Genomic DNA, 16532 nt, shown 5'->3' with positions numbered 1-16532 from the left:
ATAAGTACCAAAGCCCACACGCCTAGATGCAACAAGAGAAGCCACAATGAGAAGCCCGCACACCGCAACGAAGAGTGGCCCCCCGCTCGCCACAACTAGAGAAAGCCCGCACACAGCAATGAAGACCCAACACAGCCAAAAATAAATAAATAAATAAATTTATTTTAAAAATAGAAATTAAAAAAATAGAGTGTCCATGATTAATATCTGTAAAGACTCCTTCCTTTTTAAGAGAGAATTTGTGGTGGGGGGGGGACCTGCCTTCTGTGGATATATTTGGTATTTTAAAAAGATTATTATTTATATCCTTTATACTCATAAATAGTTTCCTATTAGTTATTTGTTTGCTTTGGGGCTTTTCCTCATTTTAGACAGACATTTGTGTGAAATAAGTTGCTTATTATTTTTTCAGATATCAATTTATAGAAGAAGCTTTTCAGAATCAGAAAGTGATCATAGATACACTAATCACCAAACTGATGGAAAAAACAAAATACATAAAATTCACAGGAAATCAGATCCAAAACAGGTAAATTTATATTTATGGTATTACTTAAATCATCTATATATAATGTGTTAAGTATATTAACTTTAAGAACAGACATTTTACTTAACTCATGGTGAAGTACATCCAAGTAAGCTGTCGGATGGGTCTAATAACACATAGTTGATAAGACTTTTCCAGAAACTTTGGATTTCTGGGAAGTTTGGAAAGTATTCTTTTCAGCCATGAAATTTCAAAACTATTATGGTAATAAGCTACATTTAATAACAGCTCATTTATCAGGTAAGTATTAATAATTTTTAATTATTTTGTGTTTTCCAATTATCCAAGAAATGCCAGGATTTAAAAACAAAACTATTTTTATAGTATTGTAATATATTTTAACACTTAATTAGATACATAATTGCTATTTTAAGGATTGCTAGACTTAGAGATGCCTCCCCTGAGCTGTCAGCTTTTAACTGCAATGAGGCAGAGATCATAGAACACCAGGAGACAGGGCTTGTTAAACTGTTCACATACCTTTTACTCCTTGTCAGATACAGTACTTAAACAGCTTCTACATATTGCTTGTTATACTGTTTGTCCTCCAAGGGAGTAAATCATCAACTGTCCAAAGGCTCATGTCCTAAAATTCAGTGATTGGAGAGCAAACCATTGACCTCTGTGGGGAGGAGGGAGTTTGCCTAGTACCCCCCTTTGCATCCCATTTGAGGCACATGCTGACATTTTACAACACCTGTGAAATCCCATGTTCCCTTTCTTTTGTTGTTTTGCACATGAAAGTAACATTTCACTGCTTAAATAGATAAAGAAATGCTTATTAGAAAGAGCCTGAATAAGAGAGGCCTTGCAGGGGCTTTGAATGTTGTTCATAGGGAAAAGTATATCAGCCTTTTTGTGGTTCATCTTCCTTAAGATCAGTTGTCACAATCTGTTACTCATCATTTTTCAACATGGCTAGGGTGGGGCATTTGGTACTTTTTTCCAAGGAATTCCTTGGCTTACCTGCTTTCCTTAATGGAGATTTTAAACATAATTTAACCTTTTCTTGACTCCCTGGTGTTATTATTACATCTATTATACATTGTGATAATAAAAGTTCTGTTGTGCGTCTTTTAGTTTCTGTTATTCTTTTGTTATCAGCTCTCATTTCATTTTACCTTTCTCTTTCACATGAGAACTGTAGTTGACCAAATACTATTTCCTTTGTCGTATTCTAATAACAGTACTGTATTTTTGCCAAATTGATGTAATTGGTGGGTTTAAAATTTTGTATCTGAGTAATTGAAAATATATAATGAATATTTATGGAATGATAAGGGTAGATAATCTGTACCATCTAGTGGCAAACAGTAGTAATTGTAAAATAACTAATTTTATGTAAACGATCCACCATTGATGAAATTCACCCTTTGGACTTCTTTCTTACTCTTTCACTATGTATATGGTATGACCTATGGGCCAGAGTTTACTCTTCTTTTTTTTTTTTTTTAACATATGGATATTCATTTGTTCCAACACTTGTTCTGTTTGTTGAAAAGATTATCCTGTTGCTATTAAACTGCCTTGGTACCTTTGTTGAAAATCAGTTGACCATATATGTGTGAGATTATTTTGGACTCTCTTTCCATTGTGCTTTTGTTTCTTGCTAATACCCCACTTTCTTCATGACTAGAGCTTTTTATAGTAAGTCTTAAAATCACATAGTGTGAATTTTCCAAATTTCTTTTACCTTTTTTTTTTTTTAGTAGTAGTAGTTTATGCTCTTTTTACAAAATAATACATTATGGTGTGGAAGGATTTTAGTTTTTGAATTGTGGTAAAAATTAAAGACTCTTTGGATTAGGTGCTAATTCTTTGTATCTTTATAGCTACCTGATTATAGAAGGATTAAATTTACTGGACTGACTTTGCTATTAATTCATCTTTATGCATGTGCAAACATGGCATTACTTGTCCCTTTTTCATCCTGTTCTACCATCATGAGGATTTAAATTAGTTGGGTTTTTTGTTTTGTTGGGTTTTTTTTTTTTTTTTTTTTTTGAGGTTGTTTGCTTCCTAGACCTATCTGGTTTCCTTGATCCTCTAGCCAATATAGATATCAAATAATTATCTTGAAGAATTTCCAACGTTGGTGGGGGGGTGATAAATTAAGAGTTTGGGATTAACATATACACACTACTATATATAAAATAGGTAACCAACAAGGACCTACTGTATAGCACAGGGAAATTATACGCAATATTTTGTAATAACGTATAAGGGAAAATAATCTGAAAAAGAACATATATATGTATGTATAACTGAATCACTTTGCTGTCCACCTGAAACTAATACAATGTTGTAAATCAACTATAATTAAAAAAAAAAAATTTCCAACAGAGAATAAAATCCCTGCCCTTTTCATCTTAAGTTTTGGAAGATAAGCAGGCATAAGCAGGCAGAAGAAATAAAGCTTTTTTTTTTTTTTAACATCTTTATTGGGGTATAATTGTTTTACAATGGTGTGTTAGTTTCTGCTTTATAACAAAGTGAATCAGTTATACATATACATATGTTCCCATATCTCTTCCCTCTTGCGTCTCCCTCCCTCCCACCCTCCCTATCCCACCCCTCCAGGCGGGCACAAAGCACCGAGCCGTTATCCCTGTGCCATGCGGCTGCTTCCCACTAGCTATCTACCTTAGAAATAAAGCTTTTTGTTTATCTCAGAATGTTTGATGGTGGATGCCTCATTATTCTATTTCTGCTTTTATAAGATATTCTGGTATAATGCTATGTATTTTTTTTCCTATCCATCTTGATCTCTATGAAAATAGCATTCCCATTTTCTCTAATCAAAGGAAAAAATATATATGCTGGTTGATAAAAACATATAGTTATTTGGCTGCTTATTTCAAGACAAATGTGCTATTAAAAGTAGCAAACTACTATTATTGTCTTTCTGCTTTTATTCAGATATAATGAATAGGTAACAGTTCAGATGACTAAGATAATAGGGACACATTTAAGCTTTTCTACTTCTTAGTTGCAGTGAATACAGTAGAACTCATTCAGTCCTGGTTTTCCTTATCTTGTTTATAAATCATTTTTTTTGTCCAACCTTTTAGGCTGAGAATTTTTCCAGGTGTCATAATCTTTCCAAATAATGTTTTCTTAAGATGTGTTCATTCTCTTACAGTTTTATACATTTTGATTTTAAGATTGAATTGACTATGTCTTTTGGAAGAATTAATATTTCTGCTATCTCATTTTCAAGAAAGTCTATTTAAACTGAAGGACCCTTAGAAAAAGCTGAGCTTTTAAGAGCTGAAAACTTTTTGGTCTAATTTAGGGATTAGAAAATCAATATTACATACTGTAAAACAAATATTCTGCCTTAGATTTTAGACTTCCCCCTTTTGTTTAATTTTCAGGATAGTTGAAGTAAATCAAAATCAGAAGCAGGTGGAACAGGATATTAAAGTTGCCATATTTACATTGATGGTAGAAATAAATAAAAAAGGAAAAGCTCTACTGCATCAGCTTGAGGTAAGTTACTGTTAATGGGACAGTATGTTGTAGTGATTTACCGTAGTATTTTCTCGTGTATTTGTGAATTTGAAATCACAGCCTTTTTTGTATAATTGTTTACATTTGATTCAGTAATATTTTTCTCCATTCTCAGGTTCTACCTTGTATCTGACAGTTTACGGCTTTATGATACAGTAGGAATGTCTTAATCCTTATTGTTTACTTCAGAGCACAAAGTATAATGCCTTGCTTGAAGGAGGAGCTTAGTAAATATTAAAGAGATGTAAAGAGATGAATCTTTTTTAGAGGTCCATTGAATTGACAGCTTTGGGTCACCAGAGGAGTGCAATTGAGCAAAGTTCTTCAGAAAGTTACATTAAGTTAGTTATATTTAGTTCTCAAATATATACATTTAACCTTACGAGAAATTAGGTAAAAGGATGTGCCTCCTGCCCTCAGCAGTCCTAACTGTGAAAGCAGTACTCAGCGAGAGATGCTCAAGGCACTTAAGATAGTTGTTTGTCACTGCAGGTAAGAAAAATATTACTAACTTCATCAGCTTTCTTATATTCATGAAGGTCAAGATCCAGAGTCAGTGTTTGACTCAAATAACAGGAGGTTACAACTTCTACATGGTATCTTAACATAATATTAATTGCATGATATTTTGGTATCCATTTAATGTATTGGTGCAAAAAGAATTTAACAGTAGAGAAGCAAATTAAGAAGAGAATAAAAGAATCCTGATGTTCGGAGATTTTAAAAAAAGCATCATAGAAAAAATTTAGTTCAACATCTTTATTTTATAGTTGACAAAATTATAAGGTCTTTGTCAGAAGGTTCTCTTCCTCCTGGGAAAGCATGGTCATTCCCATGGTTTATCAATCATACAGGAAACAAAGACCAAAATAATTCTCTCTCCTCTTGGAAACAAATACTTAGTGAAAAAGTATTCGGCTAGGAGGAATACATTTACAGTAACTGTGTTTTCAAGGTTCTGGGGGGCGGGCGGTGGTGTGTTTTTTTTGTTTGGTTGGGTTTTTTTTTAGATAGAAGCATTTAAACTATTTTAAAAGATTTCAAAGCTCTGCTTAAAATCAAATGTCACATAGATTTGCTTCTCAGAGATGAATAGTGCACACATTGCTGTGGCTGTTTCCAAACTTCACTGTAAATCAGAATCACTTGAGGAGTTCTTTAAAAATCAAGATAAGGAACAAAAGATGACCACATCCCCAAATCTCTAGGGATGAACCTCGTCATCAGTATTATTTTAAATCAACTTTATTGACTTAACAATTTTTTTTTTTTTTTGCGGTACGCGGGCCTCTCACTGCTGTGGCCTCTCCCGTTGCGGAGCACAGGCTCCGGATGTGCAGGCTCAGCGGCCATGGCTCACGGGCCCAGCCGCTCTGTGGCATGTGGGATCCTCCCAGGTCGGGGCACGAACCCGCGTCCCCTGCATCAGCAGGCGGACTCTCAACCACTGCGCCACCAGGGAAACCCTTAACTTATAATTTTTGCAGCACCTTTTAAAAATGCTTTTCAGTCTTCATACCCAGTCTCCTGGTTCACAGAATCCTTCTTTAAGGCGAATAAATGTAGTCAGTATTTACTAAGACTCCAGACCCAAATAGTTTGTTACTATAGAAGACCAAGAAACTTGGGCTTCTGATTCTCAATTTGCAACATCCCTAAAAGTCAACAGAATTTCTGTTCTTTCTAGAATGTGTCCAAAGTAACGCTTAGTTTTTACAGAGGTCAGAAATAGCCTAATAAGTAAATTATCTCTGGACTTAAAATTAGATACGACAAAGCCACTGATAGTCACTGCAATGACTTAATTCAGTTTAGCATATGTGTATTTTCCAAATTTGAAACCAACTAGGGCCAGGATCTAGGTTCATTTTCTCTATTGAGAATATAATTCCATATTGGAGTGTAGCAATTTTACTTTTAAACTTTTTTTTAGAGCTAGTAGAAAGTCCTGTTCTCTCCTCCTTTCCTTGCCAGGTAAAGGAGATTTGAGGTTAGAGACCTTTAAAATAGCACAGGTTCAGTGGGTTTTTCTTCCACTTTTGACTAACCTATGTTCTTGCTTGTATACTTCCCTTAGAGAAATTCTATAGTCTGCTTTTCTGTAGTTTTTTTTGAGAGTGCATTGGTACCATTAGTCACTATATCAATTGGTTCCCATGGTAATTTTCAATAGACAAAAATTATATGCTTCCTTTTTTTTTTTTTTTTTTGCGGTACGCGGGCCTCTTACTGTTGTGGCCTCTCCTGTTGCGGAGCAGAGGCTCCGGACGCGCAGGCTCAGCGGCCATGGCTCACGGGCCCAGCCGCTCCGCGGCGTGTGGGATCTTCCCGGACCGGGGCACGAACCCGTGTCCCCTGCATCGGCAGGCGGACTCTCAACCACTGCGCCACCAGGGAAGCCTGCTTCCTTTTTTTTTTTTTTTTTTTTTTTTTTACTACACACAAAGCATAAATGTTGTCTACCACGTGGCATGACTTGGCACAAACTAGTTGCAATCAGGATAAGAATGCCTAAAAGGTGAAATCATGTGCTTGAGTAAATCATGTGATCTGGTAACTTTACTTGATTGCTGGATGGTACATCTATTTTATTTGTGAGTATTGAATTTAATGGGCATTTACTGTATTATAGCTAATCCACGGTTTTGTACCTCTTTGGATACTGGAAGATGCATGAACAGAAACCTGCATCCCAAAATATGTACAACCAGACCAAGGGCCTTGGAGAGAAGGGGCAGGCAGCAGAGGCAGGGTGGCGTCGGTGGTGACTACGGCACTGGGGGCACGGTTTTTACTTCAGTGAGAATGAGCCTTTGTACCAAGGGATAGGTTGCTATCACCTGGGTTCTTAGAGGTGGTGGTTATTCTAATTGGGTAATCTGATGATGACCATTAAAATATATGTTACATGCAGAACTAATTTTGAAACTTTTTTTTTTCAGAGTCTTGCAAAAGATCATCGAATGAAACTTATGCAACAGCAGCAGGAAGTGGCTGGACTTTCTAAACAGTTGGAACATGTCATGCATTTTTCTAAATGGGCAGTTTCCAGTGGCAGCAGTACAGCATTACTTTATAGCAAGCGACTGGTAAGATAAACTAAGTATGGCATTTAACATACTGTCAAAATACAGAGAGAAACAATGGAGTTATTAGAATGCTTAAAATTTAGAAATGTTCATTAGTCTGTACTTAAATGCTTTTTACCTTTTTCTAATTTTTATCAATCAAAATATTTTGGTTTTAAAAAATCTTATATTGCCATGATTGAGGCGTATCTTCAATTTTAATCTACCATCATCCCTCCTGTTTTGTTCTTTTCCAAGTTTTCTCTGTCTTAGTGGCAGTTGAACTTAATACTAACAATAAAGATAAGAGTAAATATTTCCTGATCACCTGTAGTGTGCCAGGCACTAATCCTAAGCATTTCCATGTAATATTTTATTTAAACATTTACATCATTTTTATGAGATAGGTATACCTATCCATCCATTGTATGGGTGATGAAACCAAAGCACAGAGTTAAGTAACATGCCTAAGGCCACTCAGCTTGGACACCTGAACCCAAAGGCTGTGTTCCTTTTGTCTGTACTGCGTTGTTTACTCTGTCAGTGATATATGGTGCTGGGTATTTTAACCCCATTGCTAGAGAAAAGTGGCTCTCATTTGTTCAGCTGTTTTCAGAATAGTCTAGAACCTTGCTACTGAAAATATGGTCACTGCATACTAATCAGGTGGTTCAGTAGATGTGGGGTGAGGCCAAATTCTGTGGTTCTGACGAGCTCCCAGGTGATGCTGCTGTGCTGCTCCGTAGACCACCTTTAGTAGCAAAGGATCTAGAAGACATTCAGCCGTGGAAGTCACACCACATAAGCATTCTTAAAATCTCCTGCTTTACTCTTATTTTATTAAAGATTCCACAGAGATTTACACTTTGAAATCAAATTATGACATCCAAATCTGTTTTCTGTACACCCACTCAGTTTTGTGGAAGGAATTTTCTATGACCATTTTGAAATAAGGAAATGCACTTCAGGGTAAACTTCTGTAAACTAGGTTCAAATATTGAGTAACTTATTAGAAAACTGATTTATATAAGTATTCCTAATCATGAATTGTATTCAACTCTTAAGATTATTTTCTTTCATAATTATCAATGATGTGGTCAATCTTGAGTCTTTTTTTTCTTTTTCTTCCTTTTTACTGCTTCATTGGTCTAATGAAAAACAGCTTCTATACAGTACATACCTTCTCTGTTACTTATGTTTTCCTGTAAGTCAAACAAAACGGATAAAAGGAGAAAATGAGAGAATTGTCTTTTTTTCAACTAGACCCATTATGAATATTTTTATTTGTATGTGTGTAAGAAAGCATGTTATTCACACAATCAGATATTCAATCTCCTTATCAGTTTAAGAATTTGTTTCTCTGATTTTATTCTATGATTTTGTTTGTGATTATAAGACAAAGAAAACAGTACAAACTCGAAGATGGGATTACTTAATCTGCACAATGATCTCTTGAAATAGGAGAGAGGAAGATTGGTCTCTATATTATACACAGGAGAAAATAAACACAGTGAAGCATAAGCAACCAGTATTACCAGCTTCCTGATTTACTAAATTGTGTTTTTTAATTTTTAAAAGTCTGTGGAACCCAATCACATCACTAGCAGCAGATATAGCTAGTAAAATAATTTACCTATAGTGAATGCAGAGCTAAGGCTTGTGATTACTTTTAAACATTTAGAAGGATTTTTAACCTCAGAAAATTTGAAAGTCACTATATTATGCAACTCTGTCCTTTAGAGCTTCTATGCTTCATAAATATAGCCATGTTTACTAAGGTTATTTTTTTAATGATGGCTTTTATATGCTTAAAAATTAAAAAGAAACGTCTTGCTGGCCTGAAATTTCAAGCTTAGCTTGTAATTCTTAGTTCATTTTTTTTTGCTATAGGAATTATAATCAGTAAAAGACCAAACCCATTGGAATAGCAGGATCCTTTCAGAAGTCCAGTTTTAAATATATTTTAAAACATTTTCACAGTATTTCCTTAGGATTCTTCTGTCATCTGTTAAACATTGAGTTTATCCTTATATTATTTAGAAGGAAGGCAAGAAATACCGACAGAAGAGACCAGGAGAGTAAAACACAGTATTCTTTTTACTAGCAATAGATATTTCTATAATACTAGTGATTAGGAAGCTGTTAAGGTATAGGTAGTAAAAGGGAAATCCACAATCTTTTTTACTCCCTTTCCCCCGTCCTCCCATATAATTAAGCTTCAAAGACTTATGTTTCCTGAATATCTCATCGACAATTCCTTGCTTTTAGTCCTCAGGGTTCAGAATGTCATGGTCTTTTGCCTGGGTACTGTTAGCCTTTCTTAGAATGCTTTTTCTTTCTCCTGAGTAAATCCTCATCTTTGTAGAGACTACCAGGTTCAGCTTAGATGTGTCTTCCTTTCCTTTTGGCAGCCTTCCATGACCAAGACTGGGTTGGATTACCCTTCTCTGTGTTTACAAAGCCCTTATGCATATATCCATCAATACTATTACTGATTTTTATCTACTATTATTACATTTGCATATTTTTCTGTGAATTTCATTAGACTTTTTACTTCTTAAAGGGTAAAAATTTTGTGTTACCCAGTGCTTGATATATAGGAACTCAATGAAAGATTGATGGTAAATAAATAAGGTAGCAGATAACATCTCTTGTCAGAAGCTATAAATAAGTGTAGACAAAACCTTATGTTATATTTTACAGGATTGGAAACTCGAATACTAAATTTCTTTTTTAAGTTTATTTTAACTTCAATAGAAAGGAGACAGTATACAGTATTGCCATCTGAAAAGCTGTTTTGACATCTTCCATAGTTTTAAAAATAATTTTGTCCTTTGCTTTTTGAACAGTAGCTAAGTTTTCAGTGTGAAACCTGAGTTTAAGTTCAGATACATCTGAAGGGATCAACAAGTATATTTAATTAATCCTTATTTATCTTTCACAGTAGCCAGGGTTTATGACTCCTCATAGGAAAGTTTTTGCCATAATTCTTTTGCTTAGCATATTATGAGCATGTTTTATAATGAGAATTATTAGAAGCTGCAAAAAAAATTAAGAAAGGTAGAAAAACTTAGGCAAGAGAACATTGTGTTGAGTGCTGTTTGCTAAACACTGTGCCATGTATTCTACATAGTCCCAAAATAAATACGTTTTTTTACACAGAATTTATTGTAGCTATTTAAGATAATTTAGCAATCGAATGAAGCAAACTTATTTATTCAAAAGTTATTTATTGAATACCTGTTATGTATCAGGTGGCATTCTGAGTACTAAGGGAACAGAAAACAAAGCAAAATCTCTGCCCTCAAGAAGTTGCATTTTTAGGGACTTCCCCGGTAGTGCAGTGGTTAAGACTCTGCACTCCCAATGTAGGGGGCCTGGGTTCGATCCCTGGTCAGGGAACTAGATCCCACCTGCCTGCCGCAACTAAGAGTTCACATGCCACAACTAAGGAGCCTGCCTGCCACAACCAAGGAGCCCATGTGCCGCAACTAAGGAACCCGTGAGCCGCAACTAAGACCCAGCACAACCAAATAAATAAATAAATATTTTTTTAAGTTGCATTTTAATGAAGAGAGATACACAATACCAAAATAAGTAAAATGTATAGACCATTGCATGGTATTGAGTGCTCTAGAGAAAAGTAAATTAAGGGAAGAGTCGAGGATCATTGGGGTAGGATTGTGATTTTAGTTATGGAATTCTATCTAAAGAGGGTGATATTTGAGCAGATTCCTGAAGCAAGTGAGGAAGCAAGCCATGCAGATACTCGGGGAGAGTATTCATGCAGAGCACAAGTACAGACAGCAAGTGCAAAGACTGAGGTGGGAGTTATTTGTGATATGGACAGCAAGTAGGCCTAAGAGGGTGGAACACAGTGAATGAGCAGACACTAGGATGAGTAAGGTCAGAAGTACTGGAAAGCCAAATAGTATATGAGCCTTGTAGTTGATTATGAGGACTTTGGTTTTTAATCTAAGTGAGATGAGAAACCATTGGAGGGACTTGAGGAGAGGAATGACAGAATATGATTTACAGTTTAACACAATTACTCTGGCCGCTGAAAAAAAACTGTAGGTGGTTGAAGGCAAGGGAGAAATAAGGGAGACTATTTATAACCGTACTGCAATGAGGTGGCTTTTCCAGGGTAGTAACAGTAGAGTTGATAATGGGAGAATTGGTAGGATTGTCCATATCTTTTAATGATAGAGCCAACAGGATTTGCTGACAAGTGGAACATAAGGCATGAGGAAAAGAAAGGAACCAAGGACTAAGCAGTAGGAAAAATAGTGTTGCCAATAATTGAGGTGGGGAAGATCATAGGACAAGTAGACTTGAAGAGAAGGATCAAGAGTTCCCTTCTAGGCATATTAAATTTGAGGTACCTGTTAGAGAATCAGGTAGAGATATTGAGCAAGCCATTGGAAGTGCAAGTTCATAGAGGGGTCCAGGCTTGAGATATAAATTTAAGAGTCAGATAAACGATGAGACTGGATGAGATCACTTAAAGTATGTGGGTGCAGGAGAAAAGAGAGCAGTTGCAAGACTGGGCCCTGGGACATTCCTGGTGTGGGAGATGTGAAAGAACCAACAATGGAAACTGAGATGGTACATTGGGACACAAACCTATTCTCAGCGGCCTTAAAATATAGCAGCTGGTGAAATAAGGGGAAAACCATGAGATCATAGTTTGTTCAAAGCCAAGAGAAGAAAATGCTTCCCTGAGGGCCAAGTGACCACCTATGTGAAAAACTACTAAGCCTGAATGGTTTCAGGGAAGAGTGGGAGGAGAGGAACGGGGGACATGATAGATGAGTCTTTTGAAGAGTTTTGCCAGAAAAGAGAGCAGGAAAAGTGGGAGTTTTGCCAGAAAAGAGAGCAGTTGATGGCGGGAGAAAAGGAGCCAAGAGTTCTGTTTTTAGCTGGGAAAAGTTAAACATGTTTATGTGTTAATGGGACTGATGCAGTAAAATGGAAAGCTTGATGGATACAGGAGAGGGGAGAGAATTGCTGGGCAGTGTCTTTGTGTCGGCAAGAGGGTGTTGGGCACTATTGCACGAGTGCAAGGATTGGCTTTAGCTAGAAGCGTGGCCAGTTAATCCATTGTGATAGGAGGGAACGCTAATACTGGTAGGTGGTGGAAGTTTGTGGAAGTTCCCTGATTGTTCCTGTTTTTTCAGTGAACAGTAATCAGGACCATCAGCTGAGATGGAGAATGGGGGAGGAGATGCTGGAGATTTGAAAAGAGAAAGGAGGTTTGAAATAGTCATTTAGGAGAGTAGGGACATGAAGGACCAGAGGCCCGTCAACCTTAGGGCCCTACCTAAAGTAAGCAGGCTGTGTTTGAAGTTTGGTCAGTCCCTTTATCAGTCCAATTATAGTGAGTCAAAAGTTAGATTAAACCAGTGTTGTTTGTTGGTTGTTGTTTGGGGAAAAGGTTGAGGAGAGGGAAGGGAGTATGTGTAGTTTGACATGTGAGAGAAAGAGGGGTTGAGGGTATATACCAGGAAATGATTATGAGGATTAACCCTGGGATTTGAGCCGGATAAGGAGAAACTGAGGGCTAGGGTAAGGGTATTGGTAACATGAGGTCGAAGGACAGGGAAAATTTTAAGAGCAAAGGTTTATAGGACCTTTAGGGTTTGTAGGATTATTGGTATCTGGGCACTAGAAGGGAGTAAGCTGGAAAGAAAGATCATCTAGTTGGATATAAAATCATCAAGAATTAAGACAGGAGTAATGTTGGCGTTGGTGATGGTGAGCCAGGAGCTAAACTCTTCAAGACTGAGGGAGAGTGACTGAGTATTCACTGAGGACTGCAGTGTGGAGGAGATGGGGGGTGTGGTGTGATGACCCGAGATTCACAGCATGGGAGCAAGGAGAGCCATCCCACTCGTAGGCCTAGTTATGAGCTGTACTTATGTTTCCGGAGCAGAGAGTATTTTGTATTTTCTGTAATTCATTAGCCGCCTAATCTCAATTCTGCATCCTTCTTTGAAAGAGTAAGTAAAATAAATAAAAGAGCAGAATTTGTGAAAATTTTTTATTTTACAAATACTTGGTTGGTGCTTCTGTGAAGTTTAAATAATTCAAAAAACTAACTTTAAGATAGTTAAAGTTAGTTTTTTGTATTCAACAGTATAGCTGAGTTGTACCTCAAAACTAATAACATGTTTTGGAAGGAAAACTGCGTTGTATGTCCACTTTTTTATAACTTTTATATATATATATATATATATATATATATATATATATATATATGATTGCTTATTTTGTGTTAGCATACATATGATACAGAGACCACTTTTTGTGTATTTATTGGGAACTTAATAAATTACTTGCCTAATAAAGTTTTTTTTGTGTTTTTTTGTGTTTGTTTTTTTTTTGCGGTACACGGGCCTCTCACTGTTGTGGCCTCTCCCGTTGCGGAGCGCAGGCTCAGCGGCCACGGCTCACGGGCCCAGCCGCTCCGCGGCATATGAGATCTTCCCGGACCGGGGCACGAGCCTGTGTCTCCTGCAATCGGCCGGCGGACTCTCAACAACTGCGCTACCAGGCAAGCCCGCTAATAAAGATTTTGATGTTTAGTTGTCTCTCTGCTTTCTTCTAGATTACATACCGGTTACGGCACCTCCTTCGAGCAAGGTGTGATGCTTCCCCAGTGACCAACAATACCATCCAATTTCACTGTGATCCTAGTTTCTGGGCTCAAAATATTATCAATTTAGGTAGGCTGTTATGTACATTTTCTCAAAGTGCCATTTGTTTCTGGAACTCTTAATGATTATGAGATTATTGAAAATGTATTCCCTTCCACCCCCAAAGTGTGTTTATCATCTTGTTTTAAGTACATGGAATTTTCACTAGTATTTCATTAGCGTGTGTATATGCATGACACATGCATGAATATAAACACACATGTAAATATGTGGATGATATGAAACATCCTTTATATTGACTCAGGGTGTCTAGATTTCTGGATTTAGGAGGTTTTTTTTTTTCTTTCCCATAGAATCTTGCTTGTACTGTTAATTACATACTTATCAGAATGGTTGATAAAACTCTTGACTGCCATTAATATAGGATTTTTTATATTTAGAATGTTTTCTGTTAAAACAGGACTTCTCATACAATTATTGGCTTACTTACTCTTGAGAGCCAGTCATCAGGCTGCTTTATCTAGCTAGGGAAGACTTCTCTTTTCTTCTTTTGCCTTTTATGTAATTATTATATAATTTTTAACCTCCTAACTGAAGTGTACTATACGTACAGATAAGTGCCCAAATTTTAAGTACTAGAGCGCACTGAGTTATCACAAAGGGAGACTATCATTATGGTATCATTTGGTAACATCAAATATCCTTGCAGGCAGTACTTGCTACATTATGTGCTAGTAGAAAAAGTCTTCAGTTTTTGCCTCCTTTCTTAATTTCTCACAGGGAGACTATAGAAACAAAAATTTAAGAATTCCATATACATTCTTCATCAACCACCAGTATTCCCTTTGATGACAGTTTTTGGGCTCATTGACTTTGTTTCAAAATCTTGAAAGATGGTTGCTCTCTCATTCCCTAAGCTAGATTCTGGGTAAGAAAGGAAGAAACGGCTGGAGAGAGAGCCAGTGCTCTCAGAACACCAGGAAAGGAAGAAATAGGCTTACACAAACCTCATTCATACACGGGAAGAACAGAAGGAATGGTAATAAGGTGACCCTTTGAAGGAAAGGTCATAAGTTGACTCCTGCAGCTCAGTCTAGAAGCACATATTTATTGATTGATTGATACGTAGCAAGCAACTGGAATCATACACACTCTCACCTATGTAACTAAAAAGAAGCATCTTAATACAAAGCGTGTATATAAGTTAACTATCTCCTACCCTCCACCATACATGCGGCTATATAGAGAACCTGTCACAGTTATATATCCACACAAATAGTCATATGTAGAATTGTATTACTTGTAAGCATATCATTTAAAATATAGACCACATGATGTAAACATAAATAAAATTAAGAATATGTGTAACTGTATACACATAAATGGATATAGTTTTAGATAAGTCTACAGCGAAAACAAAAACATCTATTTGTGAGGAGTTTGTAAAACAATATCCTTTACTGTAGGACTTCTCAGAGCTGTCCTATACAGCTCTGTAAATTGCCATTTACAATGAGATTTACATTTTAAATCTTCTAAGGAGACAAGTGTCCCAAACTTGGTTATTTACGGCTTCTGAGAAATATGTTATAGAAGACTACAAGGGAAAAATGTTGATTTGGATGAATATTCAGTTAGTGTCTTTGTGACTTTGGGTAAGTTGTTCAATCTCTCTGAACCTTAAATCCCTTATCTGTACAGAGGACTTTAACAATATACATAGACCTACTGTCGCAGTATCTAATACAGAGTAAGTATTTAATGAATGATAACTGTATTTTTTAGGATGCATATGTTTATTAAATCAGAAACATTTAACTGAGTCTCTGCTGTTGAAGAAATCAAGCTTTGCCTTATGCTTGGACCACACCTGTTAGAGGTACCTTTAAACTCTAACAGTATAGTTATAAGGCAGAGTATTCTCCATCAGAGAACTAACAGTGTACTCTGAAGGTGTAAAGAACTTGAGAGATAACTAAATCAGAAATACTGTGGTATTGTTTTTAGATCCAATGTCAGGTTTGCTTGTTGTGTTTTGATATGCAACAGCAGTCCTCAAAGTAGGGTCTGAGGCTCCTTCAGGTGATGACAGGCCTCCTGTTTCCAAGTACATATCCATGTATGGCTGGATTTTCTTCATATATTTAAACAATATATTAGATAATGCAGAAACAGGTATGAGAGTTCAGCTATTAAGCCAGACATTTAAAGAGATGTTTGAAAATGTAAAATAGTGCCACTCTTCACTACATTTTTTTGAAAATAAGTATTTTTTCATAAAAATGTGTTATTATGGGTTGTCACTTTTAAATGAATTAGTGAGGAAAAATGTTTTTAATTCTCATTTTTAGTTTCGAATATGGTAAATTTTGATTGATAGAACCTACATAAACAGAAGCTCTTTGGGGTTTCTATTTTTAAGAGTATAAAGGGTTCCTGAGAGAAAAAGAAGCTCCTTGGCAATTCTGAAGATCAGTAAAAATAGCCCTACAAAATACGGTATTTCACTACCAGAAAATCTTTAGAACTTAACCTTTTCTCTTTAATTAGGTTCTTTAGTAATCGAAGATAAAGAGAGTCAACCACAAATGCCTAAGCAGAATCCTGTCATGGAACAGAATTCACAGCCACCAGGTGGTTTATCTTCAAACCAGTTATCCAAGTTTCCAACACAGATCAGCCTAGCTCAATTACGACTCCAGCATATGCAGCAACAGGTAATGGCTCAGAGGCAACAGGTGCAAC

The 16532-nt window shown here is 36.3% G+C and overlaps 1 protein-coding gene across 1 annotated transcript in view; it reads left to right on the top strand.

Moving 5' to 3' along the window:
* TRIM24 (tripartite motif containing 24) overlaps window positions 1–16532 on the top strand; it is an 89638-nt gene that overhangs the window by 51536 nt on the left and 21570 nt on the right. The window contains exons 5-9 of the mRNA XM_082661631.1: window positions 413–529; window positions 3925–4039; window positions 7003–7149; window positions 13739–13856; window positions 16338–16504. Coding sequence (XP_082517757.1) covers window positions 413–529; window positions 3925–4039; window positions 7003–7149; window positions 13739–13856; window positions 16338–16504 — 664 coding nt within the window. The remainder of the gene's footprint in view (window positions 1–412; window positions 530–3924; window positions 4040–7002; window positions 7150–13738; window positions 13857–16337; window positions 16505–16532) is intronic.

The sequence above is a fragment of the Grampus griseus genome (assembly GCF_964374135.1).
Source record: "Grampus griseus genome assembly, chromosome: 9".
NCBI lineage: Eukaryota > Metazoa > Chordata > Mammalia > Artiodactyla > Delphinidae > Grampus > Grampus griseus.
The sequence above is the reverse complement of the archived record's forward strand: the minus strand, read 5'-3'. Positions and strand labels throughout refer to the sequence as shown.